The sequence below is a fragment of the Podarcis filfolensis genome, assembly GCF_964270895.1.
Source record: "Podarcis filfolensis genome assembly, chromosome: 10".
NCBI lineage: Eukaryota > Metazoa > Chordata > Lepidosauria > Squamata > Lacertidae > Podarcis > Podarcis filfolensis.
The window spans coordinates 23,063,788-23,084,057 of NC_139612.1; the positions used below are offsets into that span (position 1 = coordinate 23,063,788).

Consider the following 20,270-nt stretch of genomic DNA (forward strand, 5'->3'; position numbering starts at 1 on the left):
CTTCCAGGATAGTGATGTGGAGCCACATCACATATTGTCTGCATTGCCACCTCCCGACACTGACAAAGGGAGACTAGCACATGGATGGCCAAAATGGTGCCCTTACAGATGTGGGGGCAGCAGGGGCAGGCTTGGCTGGCCACAATTGGCATCACTTTCACAAACATGTCTGGGGAGGGTGTAGGCTTTTAATTGTTGCTGGCAAACCACATTAAATAAATCAGTCTTCTAAAACTTTAATTATCCATAGGTGATAAGGAAGTCCATGTAGGCAGGTAGAATTTTTTATATATGGTTAGGTGTGCAGGCTAGCAGGAGGCGGTGTTGCTTTTCCACCAGCCCAGTTGGGTCCCATGCTGGCCACAGAGGAGGATACCCCTGCTTGTTCCATGGTCAGCAAGATGAAGGATGAAATTAATATTTTTATATTTACTTGCCATAAGCAGATGCTTCAAATTTAGTAAAGGGTTATATCCAACCTGTTGTGTTCCACTCGCACAACAGTGCTGTTTTCTCTGTGCACCCCCAAAATCTGCTTCAAATGGTCCTTCTCTACAGCTGATTTTGAGGTTACATAGGGGGCCGGAGATGACAGGAGAGGACAATGGGGTTCCACTGCATGCATGGAAGTCTGCAGTGCCTATGGAACTGCAATGTTGGGTGCACTACTATATTTCTGGCAAAATTATGACTTAGTACTGTATTATTTAATACAAAGAACTTAGCACACAATATTTATATTTATGACATGAAAGATATTCTAACAATACTACTAAAATAATTCATATGAGTACTCTTGACCATGGATTGCAAAGATAAACTTTCCTAAAAACTTATACACTTTCTTACCTAAAAGGAAGTCAAGTGTAGCTTATTTGAAATCAGTGCCAAACACTTTAGGTACAATACTGGTTTTTCAACTCCTCTCTCTCTCTCTCTCTCTCTCTCTCTCTCAACCCCCCCCCCCAAAAAAAAATGGTTAAAGCACTTTTCTTACTAGACTATAGAGTTTCATGTCCCTTACAAGCAGTGACCACAAGGTTTCAAAACTGAGAAAGAAAAGAAAAACACCAGTCATCTTGCTCTTGTAAATTTGTAAAAGAACATTCACAAAGGAGATGGCAAAGACAGCCATAATGGGATGAAATTATCCATGCTATTTTTTCCCCCAAGCAAGTTAAAATTCTGATCCTCCTCTCAGTTCACAGAAGAAGATATAAATCTCTATGAAATCATTATGCTCCCATAGTTTCAATATAGCGGAGGCCAGAGGTACTCAGAAGTCCTTATCTTGTGGAATTAACTGAATGGGCACCAAATATCAGCAGAGCTTTTTGCTTTATTTTCAACATTGTAAAGATATGCCATGATAAAATACATGCAGCATTTTTATTTTTACAAAAGACAACAGAATACTTCAATTAAAAATGCTCCTCTCCCTTTCAGAAATGTATAGAACAAAACAACATTGTCCTGTTAGAGCTTATTTAGCGCACACCACATTTACAAATATTTCCAACATAACTAATGTTTCTGTATGAAATTTGATTATTTTTCAAAAACACTTTGTACATGGAAAAATGTTTAACACACACAGTTGCTACAACCATGTGTAAACATTTTCCTATATTTCCTATTTTTATTCAATAACTTTCCTTTCCTTTACCCTTCCAAACTTCACGGAGGAGAATCTACTGGTGAAGCCATTAAAAGAATCATAATTCTATTTTATTTTTTAAGGTCGAATACAGTCATATCTTGGATCCCAAATGCCTTGGTACTCGGACGTTTTGGCTCCTGAACGCTGCAAACCCAGAAGCGAGTGTTCAGGTTTGCGAACCCGAACGACCGACAGGACTTCCGCTGCTTCCGATTGGCTGCAGGAGCTTCCTGCAACCAATGAGAAGCTGTGCTTTGGTTTCTGAACGTTTTGGAAGTCGAACGGACTTCCGGAATGGATTCCGTCTGACTTCAAAGGTACGACTGTAATTGGAGTGTTCTTATCTTCAGTGCCCATGTATGCAAGTATTTTCACATAGAACATAACTCTACCCCAGTTCCAGTGTGTGTGTGTGTGTGTGTACATGCACGCGCGAGCACACACAAATCCTCACACTCCATATCAAGCTATTATGTGCCTTCTACAATTCACATCCAGCCTTGTCTTCTCCCCTCCATTGAGTCACACAAGCTCCCATTCCCCATAGCAATCTTGATGGGATACTGCCGCACTCCGTGTACCACGGCAGAGAAGCATTAGTCCCATTGTTTTCAGGGCTTTATAAGTGAACTGTGGTATATTTATAGCACAGGGACACAGTTCAAGTTGTGAATATTTCTAAGTGAAGTACTCTTCACACATACTGAACTCCCTCTAGCTCAAAAAGGAAAAGGCTTAAAGCCACACATAATATGCAATATATGCCTGCATTTCCAAGTACAAATTATAAGTAGCAGCAGTTCCAACTCTCATGCCCTAAGCAAAATATAATTACTCAGCTCACCACAAAAGTGAAAGAAACCAGGTCTGCTATCCTCCTCCTTACATCCTTAAGAGGCAACTCTTAACCACAATATCTCTACATTTTAAATTTAAACCATAACACAGCTCCAACTGATACTAACTATAAATGTTCTTAAAAACAGTCTCCAGGCCTGGAAGAAGTGCCAGAGAAAAGGCCTCATGGACTAATACCACCTTCTAAAGTCAGAAGTGGACAAAATTACTGGATTCCACTCCAGTATAGTATTAGTACTGAATAAATGAATTCATTGGCAATTCCAGAGGTGCATCTCTGGAATCTTTCTCATAGCTGAATTCCACTCACTAAAAATTTGCAGTCTTTAGATACATAACAGGCTGTATATTCATGCACTGGAGCCTCCTGCCCCAACTTGACACAGTGACATCAAGTCCTGTCATGCAAGAGGCCTCCATATCTATTTGGCAAGGTCTACAACATTTCCCAAACCTCCAGACGCATGACAACACAGTCAAATTCTGGTAGATCTCCAGCCAGGTTCAGTGTGGTTCCGAGGCAAGGGAAATGCAAAGCCCATATATGTGAGAGTCTGTCACTATCTATATACCACTATGAAGTGTAGACTTATATCTGAAAACTGAATTAAATCAGCTATGCAGCCACTACCTATTCTAGTTAACCCTTGGTACACAGACAGATGTAGGCAAGGTTGCTTTTGTTCATAGTTATGTTCAAGGACAACCTACAGAGCACACAAATACAAAACTATTCCATTCAGATATATACCTTATATATACTCGAAGAGAGCACTATTCTCATATACAGTGGTACCTCAGGTTAAGTACTTAATTCATTCCGGAGGTCTGTACTTAACCTGAAACTGTTCTTAACCTGAAGCACCACTTTAGCTAATGGGGCCTCCTGCTGCCGCCGCACCACCGGAGCACAATTTCTGTTCTCATCCTGAAGCAAAGTTCTTAACCTGAAGCACTATTTCTGGGTTAGCGGAGTCTGTAATCTGAAGCGTATGTAACCTGAAGCGTATGTAACCTGAGGTACCATTGTAGATGGTAGTAAAATGTATCTGTGAGTATTTACCACACCATTTTTGTTTAAAATATCTTGTGCTACTGAAGGACTGATTATTTTGGAGATGGCTAACATTTTAAACCATCTTACGCCTTTATAATTTGGCAAAGTATCTTATTTTGTGTTTCAAATGCTAAATATGGTTAATTGAATATATCATTATTCTAGAAAATTGCAGACTATCACAATGCCAGTTCACTTACTCCACAGTATTATTTCAGGAAAGGTGTGGGCAGGTTCTTTTTTTTTGTATGCTATACACAGGCAAGCTTCTTTGAAATATACTGGAACCAAATGGAAACATACATCTTAACATAAAATGCAGCTTTATTTCTGGTAGGTTCATAAGGATGCATTACAGCTACGGGGCGGGGAACGATTTAAGTAATATTCGCTTCAAACAATATATTGCTTTATGTACTTTATTTAGAAAGCATCAAAACTTTAGTTGCTGATTGGAGTTATGGAGAGATTAACAAGGAAAGGACAGTGACAAATAATTAGGACTTTCCCTTGTTAAGATAATGATCTTCCGACTTGGGGTTCATATTACCTAAAACTTTTTGGATTAATGACTGAACATGCAGCATAATCATGTGCATGTCTACTAACAGGCAAATCCCACTCTGCTCACTGGACCCTGCACCCAGGCAAATGAGCATCAGATTGTTCATACATAATAAAAATAGCAAACATCAGTCTTAGGCAGGAAAGCAAAGTTATTCCCTCAGATAACACACTGCCTGTAGATTTAGTCCTCTTTAGAATCATCACTATTAATATGACCAACACTTTTTGAACAATTAGAAGATAGTAGCCTCGTGTCCTTTTCTTAGATTTAAGTTCAGTATATATGGGTAATTCTTAATACAAAGCTTGATAACACTGACAGTTCATTCAAGCGCTGGTTCCAGTTGTCTGAAAACATTCAGTCAGTCAGTCATTCAATTTGTATGCCGCTTTTTCACACACACAAAATCACGCTCAAAGAAGCTTACAACAAAGAAAACAGGAATACATTTCAAACCAACACTACAAAAATAATTTCAAAATAACACAGCAAAACAATAGCAAATATAACAGCCATACAAAAAGGCACATTTAAATACTATAAATTTAACAAGATTAATAAAACATGCAGCATCCAATAGCAAAAATAACAAGGGAGCTTCACGGTTTCACCTTAGTCCTAGAAAGACCCCTCCCATGATGTTGCAGAAGCGTCTTATAAGGGGTGGGGTAGCTGGAAACACCCCATTATATAAAACATCATGTAACTGAGCAATGAAAGTCCTGTACATTATTAAAATCACTCTTTGAAAGCTATCACATCATCTGACTGGATAAATAACTTTGGCACAAAGTAGCTTTCAGTATATTTTCTGTTGGGCTCAGTGTAAACTAACCCAGTAAGGAAACTCCACCTACGAGCTGAGAATGCAATAGAGATTTCACACAAGCAAGGTATTATCTGATATGACTGATCATGTGAATCAGTCCTAAATGATGAGCCCCTCAGAGAACAATTCTCTAATGCGGACACTGAAAAAACTACCACTTCAGTTTCTCTAGCACTGTGGGGGATTTTTATTTATTTTTATTTTAGTACATTAGTGCATTACCTTGAAAGGTGCTTGTTTTACATTTTTTATGGCTTGGGTTTACCAAATTTCTCCACTTACTGAATAGTACACAACATATCCCAGAAGTTTATCCTCCCCGCTCCCTCCAATATGGATAAAAATACCCCTTTCCAGAAAGAACAAGGTGGATGTTTAGTGAAGAAGAGGATAAATTTGAAGCTGAAATGATGGATGGCAGTGACCTTTCTATCTGTAAAACTTCAGCATATAATAGGCTATTTAATCTTGAGAACTGGATTATTATTAATCAATTATTCATGACAGTTTGAATATATGGGAGATGCTTCTTGTTTTCTTAAATATCACAAAGCTGAAGTCCTGTTTGAGCAACAGGAAGATTAAATCTGAACAAGTCTACAAGACCCATGCCTATTGCTCCTTCAACTTCTATTGCTTATTGCTATAGAATATCGAACAAATTGTGCTGAATTAACTCCTACTATGGTAATTTTGCAGTAATGTGTCATTCAAACAAAGAAAAATAATGGAAAAACAAGTATATCGGTGGAATTTGGCAGAATAGGCTATGTTCTTATGTGAATGGCGACAATGGAATCAGACAGCTTCTCTTTTCAAGGAAAACGTCTCGTAAGATCCTAAAGGTGCTCAAATTAAACGCTGAAATGATTGGCTGCATAACATTCCACTTTGAAGGGTGAAAATAGCAAAGCATGATGTGACAATAGTATGTTTACTTGCATTAGTCCTCTTCATGGATACAACTCTAAGTTTGCTTCTCATTTTTTAATTTTTAACTTCTCTTAATTTACTGGGAAAATGTCAATTTTAAAGAAAACACAAGGAAGGAATCGTGGAACGAATTAAATACATGAAGCCTGGAGAAGAGACAACTAAGAGGAGATGTAACAGTCATCTTCAAATATCTGAAGGGCTGTCACATACATGATGGACCTTATTTATTTTCTGCTGCTCTATGGAAAGGGTGAGGAATCTCAGGCCACAAGGTCAAAAGCAGCTCTTCAGGTCTCTGTTTGGCCCTCAGCCAGGGTTCTCCTTAGGTCATGTACCCTCTTCCCAGGCCTCTGTGTCCATCTTAAGTGCTTTTGCCTAGATGGAATATGCTCATGAACATTGATGATGCCTCTTCTTGCTAATACCTGGAAGGAGAAGTGGGATAGAATCATGGACCTTTGTGAGGCTGGAATGTATCCTACTGTGGAAAGCAAGTGTCATATCCACTTTTGCTTCTCACTATGCCTGTCAGTGGTATGCAGCCCCTGGAAAGCTGCTTATGAAAGAATGCAGCTCTCAGGCTGAACAAAACTCCCCAGGCCTGATCCACAGGGTAGAAGCTGAAGCAAGGTGTCCAAATGACAAGAACAAGGATTAAGACTGAACATTAAGAAGAATTTCCTGACAGTGTTAAGCTGATTAACTGCCCAAAAGTTATTATCTTGCTGTATATATTTTTTTTACAATAATAAGAAAAATGAAACATCTGGAAACATTTATAATGGGAAAGCTGAGAAGACTTATAACAAACAGAGCAATATTTGAAACTGCGTAGGTGGATAAACAATCCATTTGGAAGGAGAAAAATATATCGAGTCATTAAAGCAACAGTAAACAGAAAGCAAGGCTCTTGTTAAAATTATGATGCGTATTATGTTCAATGCAATACAGAAAAGCAAGTTCCATGGCAAATCAGTCTTACTTACCAGTTCTTAATTTTTTTCAGATAATTGCTTTGTATGTCCTCAATCCAAAATGTTTACTTTTGACTGATTCCATTTTCTACACAATGGAACACTCATATTTTTTAATTCCAATGCAGTTTTACTAGACCATTAGGGAAGACCCATCAAGAACATGTGCTGCACGAAACATGCAAACTATGATTCCAATCTTCTAAAGCCACTGATGCAGAAGTGAAGATTTTAAGCATAAGACAACTTCCTACATACACTGCACTTTTCTGCACACCCCCATTTATTGTTGTGAACATCCCTGTTCACTGCAGACCTGGAAATTAGGAATGTAAGAATCTGCTGGATCAGGCAAACACCCCTTTCTAGGTCCAGCATCCTGTTCTCACAGTGGCCAACCAAATGCCTATGGGAAATCCACAAGCAGGATTCGACAGGACTGGCCCTATATTATCCCATCTGTATGAGCGGGAGACAGGCACAAGCAGGTAATTGGTGCCATAAAGACTAGCTACTCACTGAGATCAGGCTGGATGAAATTTGAATTTATAACTTGAAAACTTGAATCACTGCCTTCTGTAGAGAATCTGAAGGCACTCTCCTCTCTCCTTAACACACAACAAGACTGACAAATCTCTAGATTGTTCAAAGGGCATTTGCTTTCCTTGGAATTAATGGAAAACAGCATTATGGGATCTTAAAATAATAATTGCACAGATGCGCTGCCTGACATGGTATAATGCATGTTTGCTCAAGTCACAAAAACAGCTTGTTTATCTCTCGGTAGTCTTTGATGATGAAGACTGACAGAAATCATCCCTGAGAAGAAATTCTATTGACACACATTACAGTTCTACACAAATGCATTTGACACAGATTTAGCTACATCAACAGTCAGTACAAGATTACACTAAAAAGGCAAGTCTAAACAGCAGCAATTAGTTCTGGAAATACTTACTTCTGATGAGGTCATCACCAGTGCAATTCCCCCAGACAGGCTGGTCCTCTGTATCTACTTGTATATTTGGGTTATTTGAAGGTTCTCTGATCTCTCTCTCTCCTAGCGCTGTTCTTCCTCTATCACATTTTTCTAAACAACAACAAAGGATTACACTATAAGCAATTTAAGAAGATTTACCCCTTCCTTTCCAAGCTGCTTTATCAACAAGAATATACCAAACCGTTCTCTTATAAATTGTTCATGGCTAAACTGCAAGAGTTAAGTATTAGCAAAGAGATTAAGGATAATTAAAATTATATAATGATTGTTCTCCCAATTTATTATTCAGTTGCAGCAAGTTAAGAAAACTACTTCTCCTTCTGTCCTAACCATTCCCACACTGAAACATACTAAGGGGTAAAGAGACTTCACGCTTGTGGGATCTGCTTTGGTGGTGGTGGTTATTACTTGATCTCGGAGTTCCGCAAGCTGGAGCCAAGTGTTTGCCTAGTGGCTCAGAGGTCCAGACATACTGTTAGAGTTAATGAAGGGTAAACAGTATCTTTGAACATATGATTAGCACAGGAATTTATTTTGAGAACCAAAACCAAACTCTCAGTCTCAGCCTTTTCATACAAAAATCCACTCCAGGTTTTCCCCTTGGTTTTCTTTTCTTTGTAGTCTAACTGAGAGGGTGAGTTTTATGTGGAATCTACACACATATAAAAAAATGTTCTGAAAACGCTTTTTTAAAAAAGCGTTTTTAAAAATACATTGAATTTTCCATAAGGCTCACCATCGCCATCTAGTGTCACATTGTATATTGCACTTAAAACACACTTAAAATGTTTTATTTGCAGCTGTATAGCTGAGTCCTTAGTTGTTGCTGTTGTTAAACAGCTGGAACCTTTGCCACCTACTGTAAAAATGATATCATTTTCAAGTATTATTTTATATACTTAAGCATTTCTGTAGCAGCATTTACAAAATGGTCACAGAGTGTTCCGCAATTTTTTTAAAAAAATGCATAAATACCTAATATAAAACATTTAAACAGCAAACTAAAATATCAGCATTAGTATCAGCATCAGAAGTTCCAGCTATATTGTAATTCTGTAATACCTATAGTTCCACATCTGTGTACTAAATTAAAGCAATGATGGTGCAAGGCACACCGCCATAAAGAGGTCATTCCAAAGTGTTGAAGCTGATACTGAGAAGGCCTTACTAGATGCCCTCTCATTTCTTACATCCTCAGTTGAGAGAAGCACCAAAAGGCCAACCTGCTGGTCTTATAAAGTGTTGGTCACATGGGCAAGACATGTTAGTATGGCAAGCAACCCCACTGTTTGGCTCTCCTGTGAGATCTCCCTCATTCCAACATCACTGATCACATGGGATGAAACCTCAAAAGCGCAACAATCATGTTCCCTCTGTAACACAGGACTGGCTCTGTGTTATTGGAAAGCACTGGAGTTATGTACAATTAAAAACTTTGAACCTCCAAAGTTCCTCACAGTCCATTTGAAAACTTAAACTCCATAGTACTTTGGCCAGAATCACAAGAAAGGGCGAGTCATGCTGCACAGATACTCTCTCTCTCTCTCTCTCTCTCTCTCTCTCTCTCTGTGTGTGTGTGTGTGTGTATGCATGCATGCATGCATGTTGCTGTTTAGTCATTTAGTCATGTCATATATGTATGTATACACAGGGTGAGTCCTTTAAAAGAGGCCCCGTGGATACACAGTACACATGTTCCACGGGGCCTCTTTTAAAAGACTAATCCTACACACACACACACACACACACACATAGAAGCTGAAGATTTCTGATACACAGAAAAATGTTACATTCATATATCTAAATTTAAGAAAAGCACCAGTCATATGAACAAAATCCTATTTAATAAAGCAATTCCAAATATCTTTATGTGGCCAACTTTTGAAGTGCTTTCCAGCCTACATACTTCAGCGATTACACAAATACCCCCAATCTGCACTATTTTAGAATTGGCAAACATAATTAAAGGGAAAGCAAATTTTGCATAAACATTTTGAATTTAGGAAGTGCATTTTAGATACTTTCATGGCCAACCTTTAGATATGTGTATTGTTGTTCAATTAAACAATGTACCGGTACATGTGCACTGAAGAGCTGTGATTGATGACAGATCTTTCTTTAAAGGTTCCATGGCAGGTGGTCTCTGTGGTGCAATGGATCAGTGCATCTGGCTGTTAACCAGAAGGCTGGTGGTTCGAGCCAACCTAGGAACGGCTGCGGGCAGGATTCCTGCATTGTAGGGGGCTGGACTAGATGACTCTTGGGATCCCTTCCAACTCTACAATTCTATGATAAAGAGCCATGTCATATTTCAAAGTAAAAAGCTGTTTGCCTTTTTAGCATTGAATTACTGCAGCAGAAACTTCAAAGGAAATATCAACTCTGTTGCGTTTGCCCATACTACATCACTCAGTTCAAAGTTCTGACTGGAAAAGAATCCGAGATCGGAAACTGCTGTACTAGGCAGACCAAGATAGTATGAGGTAAAAGCCAATGTCACTAAAGTCGTTTAGGCTTTGACTTCAGAAGAATATGCATGTGTCACCGCCACATGGGCATTAATCATCTTAACTGAAATTATGCACAAGAAACTGAATGCAGAAGTATGTCCTTGCGACATTTACACTTAAGCTTGTCGAGAAATCTTGCATTTTCTTGGCTGATACTAATAAATTCATAGTTGTGTTAGAAGCAAGAAGAACAATGTAACATAAGACACTATTGTCTCAAAGGGTATTACTCATCACTCAAAACTGTAGCATTTAATAAATACGAAAAATCTTAGCAACTTTTTCAACCGTTAAGAGGAGCAGGAGGGGGAATCCAATTACTCATAACATTAAAACCAGTTACCAGTAAAAGGGGGCACAAAATCTGGAAAAATTAGAGTAATTGTGAAACTCGATATTTTAGCAGTATTGATTTACTGTTATTTCTATTGGAGCACAATAGCAAAAATGTCACAGCTTTCTCTCATAAAAAGTACTTCTTTCCAAAGCATATCTGCCCATCTAAGAAACTGTGTGACGGCTATATTCATTTCACACTTACCAACCTCAAGTTACAACCCAATTTGGAGTTGATATGCAGCAAAACGTCCTTAGAAAATCACTTTGTTCACTTATCTATCATTCTCTGTACAGTATTATTAAACAATAAATAATAACCTCACTAAGTTTGAAATCTTAAACACACTTATTAGGGAAAAAGCACCACTGAACACAACTGAGTAAACATGCATAAGATTGTGCTATAAATGTACCTTCTAGGACAGTGGTCCCCAGTTAGCTAAGTACTGTGGCCCCATTGTTTTATAAAATCCAAGCCATGGATCCCCTGCTTTTGAGTTTTTTGATACCTTTATGGTAGTTTTTGTTATGTGAACGGTGGCACAGACACCTTGAGTGGGTTACGTGGACCCCCTGGGATCCGTTGACCACCAGTTGGGAACCACTGTTCTAGAATACTTTTAGTTCACAACAGGTTACAGATCTATGAGTCCTGAGTGGCACTTTTAGGCAACTGCAACACAAGTGGGAAGCCTCTCTAACCAAAGGGGAATGGGGGTGAGCAGGAGAAATAAAATTAAAAGACAGCTGCATCACTTTACTTGTTGCAGTTCTCCAAACTCAAAAAAGCTCCAACTCAAATCAGAACTCAGAAACATTTACAGTAAGTTACATGATGACTCAACTGTGCGTATTATGGGCTGCTGTCTCTCAAGCTTTGCAGATATTACTGACTCCTGTTAGCATCATCATACAAAGACAAATGCAGCTAGTGACTGAATAGTACATAATCTACTCAGTGGAGGGCCATTCCATTGGCTGAATTTCTATGACAGACAAGGCCCCCACATTTCCATATTAGAGTTTGGCTCCATTTGGCTCGGATCTTGCACCCACTCCCTTGTCCTGTGCTTCAGATCTGAGCCGCCAAGGTTCAGCTCTCATCCAGAATAAGATTTTCCTCCTAATTATAAACATACCAATGTTTCAATTAATCAGTCTTTGTTTCAGGTGTTTCAGGAAGTATCTGCTTGCACTGCTTTATTTTTTGTAATGGTGAGGTCCATTAACCATTCAGAATGATAGCGTGAATGCAAGGAAGAGTGTGAAGGAGAAGGTACGGTACTAACAAATCGTTGCAAGTCTGGTTGCAGTTCCTCAATTATGGCAAAGAAGGCAGGAACTTCACAATTTGCTTTGTTCTAAGTATATTTATGCCACCTTTCAATTACCGTATTTTTTGCACCATAACACTCACTTTTTTCCTCCTAGAAAGTAAGGGGAAATGTCTATGCGTGTTATGGAGGGAATGCCTACAGGTGGCATGCCTACGGATTTTCCTCCTCTAAAAACTACGTGTGTGTTATGGTCGGGTGCGTGTTATGGAGCGAAAAATACGGTAAATTCCCAGGGCAGTTTACAAAATAACATGAAAATGCAAAAAATACAGCAAACTAAATGCCACAAAATAATAAAATAGTTAGCAAAATTAAAACTGCATCTAAAATGTTTGGGAACATAAAAATGTACATGCCTGGCAGCAACAGGATAATAAAGCACCTGTAGGGCAAAAATCTCTAGAAATCTCTATGGGGGGGAGAATCTCTGGTGCACCACAACTAAGTAATAATATATGACCATGTGCTGAATACTTCTCACCACTGACTACCACCCAAACATCTGGAATTACAGAAGGTGAGTAGGTGACGGAAATAGAGTGGCAGCCTGACATCCAGACAACTCCTAATTTCATTGGCAGGCAAAAAGTTCCGCCTCCTCTCTCCACAATCACACACCCTTATGACCTTTTAAATTACATCCTCATTTTCCACTTTATACATTACTGGTGTTCATCTGCTTTTAAAAGATGTGGGTCTGCTGCACAGGATAGTTTGGGCCTAAGAAAATGGCAAAATTTTGAGGCTGATCTTTCAACTGTAGCACTAAACAGCATAAATAGATCATCTCTCTTTATACTAGTATCTAAAATGGCACTGAGATTACACATAAAATCTGGGATACAAATAACAATACATAGCTGGAAATGTAGTTTTTCTCAATGCTGAATCATTTATGCTTGTCCTCAACGTGCTTTTAATCTTGATTGATTCTAGAGTAAGCCATCCACAACAGGGTATGCAGGGTCAAGTCACCTGATGTGTGCTTTAAAACTCTTCCTGTGATTAGACTATCCATGCCTTTTTCTCCCTGCATATGGCCAAGGTAAATGAAGAAAGAATTGGTGATTGCAATCCTGGTGTATGCCACCTTCAAATCCATTCTTCTTCATATAGGTGTCGGCTTCTGTTAAAGAAACTCAGCACCAGCCAGACTAGCCCATATCCGTGCCACTCACCCCAAACTTGCTAGAGGAGGTGCATGTCAACAGGGTCACACCAGCACATGCGGTGGACCTGTGAAAAGTGGTCACATTGTGGGAATCAATATTTGGGGGTTTTTGTGCCATAACCAGACAAAACATCATTAAATCCCTGAATCTGGTTTAACTTGCATGGGAGATACAGTGGTACCTCGGGTTACATACACTTCAGGTTACATACCCTTCAGGTTTCAGACTCCGCAAACCCAGAAATAATACCTCGGGTTAAGAACTTTGCTTCAGGATGAGAACAGAAATCGTGCTCCGGCGGCACGGCAGCAGCAGGAGGCCCCATTAGCTAAAGTGGTGCTTCAGGTTAAGAACAGCTTCATGTTAAGAACGGACCTCCGGAACGAATTAAGTACTTAACCCGAGGTACCACTGTAATATGGACCTGCATTTCAAACATCTTATTGGTCTGTTCTTGTTGGCAGCTAGGCCAGTAGTAGCAAAGTATTGGAAGGAGCTTTTCTGGGACCGCCTACATCTGTTTTCAAATGGACACACTGCAGACTAATGCAGGGTCAATCTGCAATGAACTTTTGTTTTCTGAATGAAACCAGTTTATCAAGAAGTGTTTTTCAGGGGCTAAACATATGCAATAGATCTAGACTGCATGTGAACTTTATCAGGAAAAAACAAATACCTTAGTCTCCATTGATTCTAGAATAAAATGTATGCATGCACCAACTATAACCACAGTTAACAGTTTACCATGAACTCCTGCTTTGCATGCAACAAACCATAACTGTTGGTTAGTGTTACGTACAACCAGGGATTGTGGTTTGTTTCACGCAAGCAAACTATGAATGGGAAGCTTCACATCACCGTTTCTTTGATGACAACATAGCCATACAAAGAGGAATAGTTCTAATACAGATTCAATGGGAAGGAATCTTGCTTTTTTTTACAGACCTGTGATACATTTAAGGCATCTCAAAAAGCAAGTAAGTTTGATTCTTGTTTGCATCTCCATGCGTGTTAAGTAAATGAGATACCCATACACTGCAACAGACCATAGGCAGGTTTCAAATCTGAGAAATGCTCATGGAAGTGGCCTAAGTATGTCAATACATTATATATTGTTCCTTAATAGCTCAAAAAGTGTTCCATAAAACAGCTCTGATGTTTGCAGACATACACCCAACTCCAGATAATAAACTGGCAGCATTTTGTCATAGCTGAATTTTCTGAAAACACTAAGCAATCCTATTTAGAATGCATTACAGAAGTCCAACCTGGAGGTCACTAGGGCATGAATGACCATGACTTTGTCCAACTTTGCCAGGGAGAGGTGTAACTCGTGCACTGGACAACACTGGTAAAAGATACCCTTAGTCACTGCCATTGTGTAAGTGGAAAAATTACCTTAGTAACCTCTGCAGCAACTCTGTGCCATACAGTTCAATCTTATGCATGTTTTATTCAGTAAGTACCACCATGTTAAATGGAATTTACCTTCAACTTATTAAAAGGCTGCAATCAAATGTTCTTTATGACGGTGAAAATCCCACTGATCACAGTGGGATTTACTTTAAAGTAAACCTTCCTTGGATTGGGCTGTTATTGATTTTCCCTATGAATTCTTTAGAAGTTTACTTCTGACGAAAGTTACATGGCAAGGATAGTTAAGCGCTTCTACAAGAAGAAAGGTTTGTTATTATTAACACATATTTCTAGTGTGTCAAATTCATCCCTGAGTTTAGATTGCTGCTGCAACAATATTGCCACTATACAGTTGTGGACTAGTGTAAGTATTTATTTTGGTCTTCAAATATTATTGTGCATAGTTGAGTATCCTTTAAGGACAAAGTGTCAGTTCTAAAAGAATAAAAACAATGAAGTGGTTAAAATACTACATATTGCCTGTAAAAGAAAAAAGAAAAGATTTAAATGCATCTCATTTTATTTATAGGAAAAGGTATTCCAAAATCTAAAACACTTTAAATGTTGTTAAAACATGGAAACCTTTACAATAAACAGTGCCACATGACCATCCTCCTACTTGAATGTGCTCACTTTAAACTTGTCGCCTAGTGAATCTGGAAGGCAAATTTTAAAACAAAATTCAAAGTAAACAGCCAGCTACACATAGGAGGCTGCCTTACACTGACCAACCAGTAGTCCATCAAGCTCAAGTATTGCCTACACTGACTGGCAGCCACTCTCCTGGGTTTCAGATAGTGGTCCCTCCCTGTCCTACCTGGAGATGCTGGGACCTTCTACATGCAAAGCAGACGTTCTACCACTGAGCTACAGTCATTGAGCTGCAAACATTTTGTTGCATATATAAGCATTTTAAAGCATATCTACTCTGGAACAGCTGCTCATGAGCACACTTTCAGGCAGCTTGGTAGGGAGAAGATAAAGGCCTAGCTTGAGAGCACCTGCCCCCTCCCCTCCAGTTTCAAAACTACTACTCTACAAGGCAAAAAAAAGAGGTTTTGTACATATTTAGTCCGGCATTCCTCGGCCTGCTTCGGAATTTGGGAGGTGTGGCAAAAATGGCAACAAACAAAAAAATGCCAGGAGTGAAGAACAGCCAATGCATCTAGAGGAAAGCTCTGGAGAAGGAAGTGACACAGGGACACAAAACCCCTCATTTTGTGCCTGTATTGCAGAATAATTCCATCCCCCCCCCCCCACACTTTCCTAACAGGATGTAGGGAAGGTAAGCAAGCTGTAAGCGGCCTGGAAAAGGCAACACACCCACCCCTCCCCTTCCCAATGCACACAGCCTAATCTCAGCTGCATCATTTCAGCTGTTCAGCCGTCGCGGCTCTTCCCCCCGCCAGAAGTAAAACTTTCGAGCAACTTACCTCGAGGGAGCGAGATCAAAAAGCTGTTTTCAGCCGGAGTTCTGCGCTCTGGCCCTTCAGGCCCTGAAGGAAGAGGTTCTCTCGCTTGGGACATCTGCCAAGCTCTCTTCCTCCGAGTAATAAAGAGCTTAAACGCCCCTCTCCTCCTCCTCCTCCTCCCGACAAGGCTAACGCAAGACCCTGAAGGAAGAAACAAATGAAGAAGTCTTTCAGATGGGCTTCGAGGCGCGCATTCTCTCTCACACACATATACTCTATACGTATTATCTGACTCGCTTGCAGGCAAAGGATGCGCCGCCGCCGCCAAAGAGAAGCCCGAACTTTTTTTTTTTGCAAAGCAACCGGGTGCGCCGGTTTCTGCTAAAATGTAACATGCGCACAAACACATATACACACTCTCTCACTCTGTTGCTTATTTTTTAACCCAAAACACCGCGCGCGAAGAAGAGGAGCCAGCCCAAAGCTTCGGGCCGAAACAAAACAAAAGCAACCTCCTTCAGCGCCTTTACCTTGGCATTTCCTCTCAAGAAGTCCTGCTCTCTTCCTTCCCGGGCTTGGGAGGGAAAGAAGGAAGGAAGGAAGGAAATAGAGGGGGGGAGAGAGAAATAACTTTAACAGGAGCTCTTCTCCCAGGCCAGCCGCTTCCCCAACATCTCCCCTCCCGTTCCCGCCTCTTTCTTCCGCGCCCCCCCTCTTTCCTTTCCTCCGGCTGTTTAGCACCCCGCCCGCCCCCACCCACCCACCGGGGCAGAGGCTTAGCTTGGCCCCAGACGGAGCCTCCCAGCGCGGAAACTGGCGTCAGCTTCGGCCCGAGCGCGGCTCGCGCCCCTCCCGCCAAAACTGGGGCTCTCGCGCGCTCTTTCTCTTTCGCCCTCCCCACCCGCCGTCATCGTTTCCTCACGAAAACCGCCTGGCTCTTCTTTTCAGACTGGCAGCGCGGTACTTACTTAAAAAGACATTATAAAAAAAACCAAAAAACCCGAGCCTGGCCTGGTCCCAAAGAGCAACCAGCCTGACTATAGTTGTTGTTGCCCCTGAGTGGCAGGAACATTTTTTACAAGAGGAATGCACTCCGGCGGGACCTGTTGCACCTGATGGCCTTTGGGCCTCTGATACATATCAGAGCACCTATATGGCCTAGACGTGAGAAAGGTGTTCTTCAGGGCAAAACAAAAGACCTTCTGTATACTCTACAAATGCTCTGCTTCAATGCGAATCCTCTAGGCCCAGGGAAGTTTATATGGTGTCATAAGGCTCCAGCCAGGGCCAGATTTAGGTTTGATGAGGCCCTCAGCTACTGAAGGTAATGGGGCCCTTTATATGTCCAGCTGTCCTTTGTCAGCAACAAATTGTCGCTGGTTTTTGTGTGTGTTGAATATATGCTATATGGTAATTTGTGGACCTAATATGTAGGTATCTAAAGCCATTTGCGCATAACAAAATACCGTATGCATTTTATCAAAGTAATTGTTGAACTGAAATACAATTAAGAAGAAGTATATTTGGGGGCCCAAGCTATAGCTTGTTTAGCTTATATGTAAATCCAGCACTGGCTCCAGCAGTCCTAAATGCCTTCGGATTTGACATTTTTCCGGGTTACACTTTAAATTTGTTCCACCTCTAAGAGGCACAAGTAAGTGTAGGAGTACAGGTGTGTGCCCCCCCAACAGGAATGAACTCCTAGGGGCAGAGGGGGTCTTTGCCTCTCCCCAATAAATATCTGAAGGGGGCCACCACCTCGCCCAAAAAGTTGATGGGCATTGCCATTCAAATTCTGTGTGTGCACCATGTCATGTGATCGCAACTTCAAGTCTGCTAATGGAGAGGGGAAACAGTGTGTGAAGGAGTTCTAAGCCAGCTCCGGTTGGCTGTACCGCTTGAAGGGTCACTTCAGTTTGAAGAATATCCACACCGCTGGTGAAGCTGCATTCACAGACAAGGAGGTTTCCCAAGCATACCCTGACCAGCTGAAAAGACAACAGCGTCAGCTGCCCATTACCCAGTACCTCTGCAGGACACCTGCAGCAGTACCATCAGCAGCAAGTGAATCTGAGCCATGGCCAAGGACTTCGGGGTACCGGTCTACCCACCCCCTAGTCGTTTCCACATCATCCAGTGATGAGGAAGACTAAGAGCCACCAGAGCCACCAGTGCCACCATTCATGCCAGTCTGGTAAGTGCTGCTGGGTTTTTTTTAAGAGTTCCCAGAGGTTTACTGGGCGTTTACAGGCTTTTTAGATGGTGTTCCCCACTTTAGTTCATTTCACATATACACGCCGTACCTTGCAACATAACCCCTGCGTAACTGGGGAGACGCCTGTACGTAACAGACTTCACATGCAAAGTACCCCAGCAGTATCCTCTGTCTTTCCTAGAAGCCTAGAATACATCACAGAAATTCAAAGGTGAGGGAAAGGTATTTTATTCATTACTATTGCTACCAACTTGTAGGCCTCCAGAGTTGAACCTCAGCAGTAAAATCAAATGAAGCCCAATGTTGCCCCAGAATTACTGGAAAACAGTCATACATTGGAAGTCGAACGGAATCCGTTCTGGAAGTCCGTTCGACTTCTAAAACATTCAGAAACCAAAGCGCCGTTTCTGATTGGCTGCAGGAAGCTTCGGAAGCCAATTGGAAGCCGTGGAAGCCCCGTCGGATATTTGGGTTCCAAAGAACGTTCGCAAACCGGAACACTCACTTCCGGGTTTGCAGCATTCGGGAGCAAAACATCTGAGTACCAAGCTGTTCAAGATCCAAGTTACGACTGTATTGCTTTGGGTCCTATTTTGTTCCCCCTCCCAGACTGGGGGGGTGGGTGGGGGGAACGTGCACAAAAGGATTAACAGCAAATGCACCAACAGCCTCTTACCCTATGGGTTAAGCCAGGGGTTGCCAACCATCACAACTCAGCACCTGAGTATGCTATTGATATACTGTAATATGATTAAATACCTCATAGAGTAAGGCTATTTTATTATTTATTTCATATGTTTATATACAGTATACCGCTTAATACAACAGTTTCTGAAATGGTTCACAAAAAGATAGCAAATGCTGTAAACAATGAAACTAAAAAGACTACAGTACCAGATGGGGAATTACAGAAAAGCAAAGGCAATTCATAGCAGCACACTTTTAAAAAATCCTAAGATTTGGTGGAATGACTCAGTAGTCAGACCACCAGGTAAGGTACCTGTAAGGTGGTTGTAAAATTGCAAAGGTATGACATCCATTATCCAGACCTCAGCTACCTCCCCACCCATTATTTGCGGGTGGGAAATCAACACCTGAGCTAGGAGCAGGGCTATGACAGCTAGTCCTGACTGCCCAATGTCACATGACTCACTAGGTTCTCTCCTATGGGTTGGATATCTTTTTAAAAAGCCTATGTTAATACAGGATATACAGAAGCTCAGTTTTTTTCATGTCTTATCTACTAAAAACATACTCAGCATACTTAGTGACACTGTGATCAACTCCCTCAGGATGGTAAGAGCAGCCTGGTTGGATTAGGCTAAATGCCTATCTAGTCCTGGCAAACTGTTTCAGTTCAGACAGTTTAGTTCAGATACCCTACTTTTTCTACAGTGAAGCAGGGGAGAATTATTATATTTGATTAGTTTTTTATGAATTTATGAATCACCTTTCACTTAAGATTCAAGGCGGTTTACAATTGACCATAATAGCAAGCTAAAATTAGAAATAAAGGCAATAGAAACAACTAAACGGTTTTAAATCAATACAAATAAAACACCCAAGGATATATATTAAAAGTCAAAACAAAACAAAAATGCCTTTACTTGTTTCTGCAAAGTAAAAAATAGTGGGCACATTTCATATCTCAGTAGGGATGCATGCTGGAAGCCCTGCTCCAAATTGCTGTGGAGTGGGCTTCTGCTATCTTACGGACTTCATGGAGATACCCTCCTACAGAATGCAGTGACCTACTGGGGATGTAAGACAGTCTCTGCTGCAGTAAACTGGTCCTGAGCCACACAGGGCTGATTTAAACCTTGTGGCTGCAGCATGTGTGAAGCTATAACAGGAAGATAATTAAGCCAGACTCCTCAAAACACATGTATCTGTCATGACCTGCGTGAGATTTAGACACTTATAACTGTGACTAGAGGTGAACCCTATCTTAAGAAATCACCAGAAAATGATTTTGTGGTAAGGTTTC

The 20,270-nt window shown here is 40.7% G+C and overlaps 1 protein-coding gene and 1 long non-coding RNA gene across 2 annotated transcripts in view; one reads left to right on the forward strand and one right to left on the reverse strand.

Annotated features, from left to right (window-relative positions):
• The window catches only part of MDFIC (MyoD family inhibitor domain containing), a 43,082-nt gene extending 26,129 nt beyond the window's left edge, over positions 1-16,953 (reverse strand). Inside the window, exons 1-4 of the mRNA XM_083574717.1 lie at positions 16,833-16,953; positions 16,599-16,642; positions 16,090-16,269; positions 7,841-7,972 (exon numbers count right to left, since the gene is read on the reverse strand). Of these exons, the coding sequence (XP_083430843.1) occupies positions 7,841-7,972; positions 16,090-16,183 (226 nt within the window). The 5' untranslated portion in view covers positions 16,184-16,269; positions 16,599-16,642; positions 16,833-16,953. The remainder of the gene's footprint in view (positions 1-7,840; positions 7,973-16,089; positions 16,270-16,598; positions 16,643-16,832) is intronic.
• Positions 16,954-17,890: 937 nt separating this feature from the next.
• Positions 17,891-20,270, forward strand: part of LOC310744025 — a 114,018-nt gene continuing 111,638 nt past the window's right edge. The window contains exon 1 of the long non-coding RNA XR_014539357.1: positions 17,891-18,262. This is a non-coding gene — a long non-coding RNA (uncharacterized lncRNA). The remainder of the gene's footprint in view (positions 18,263-20,270) is intronic.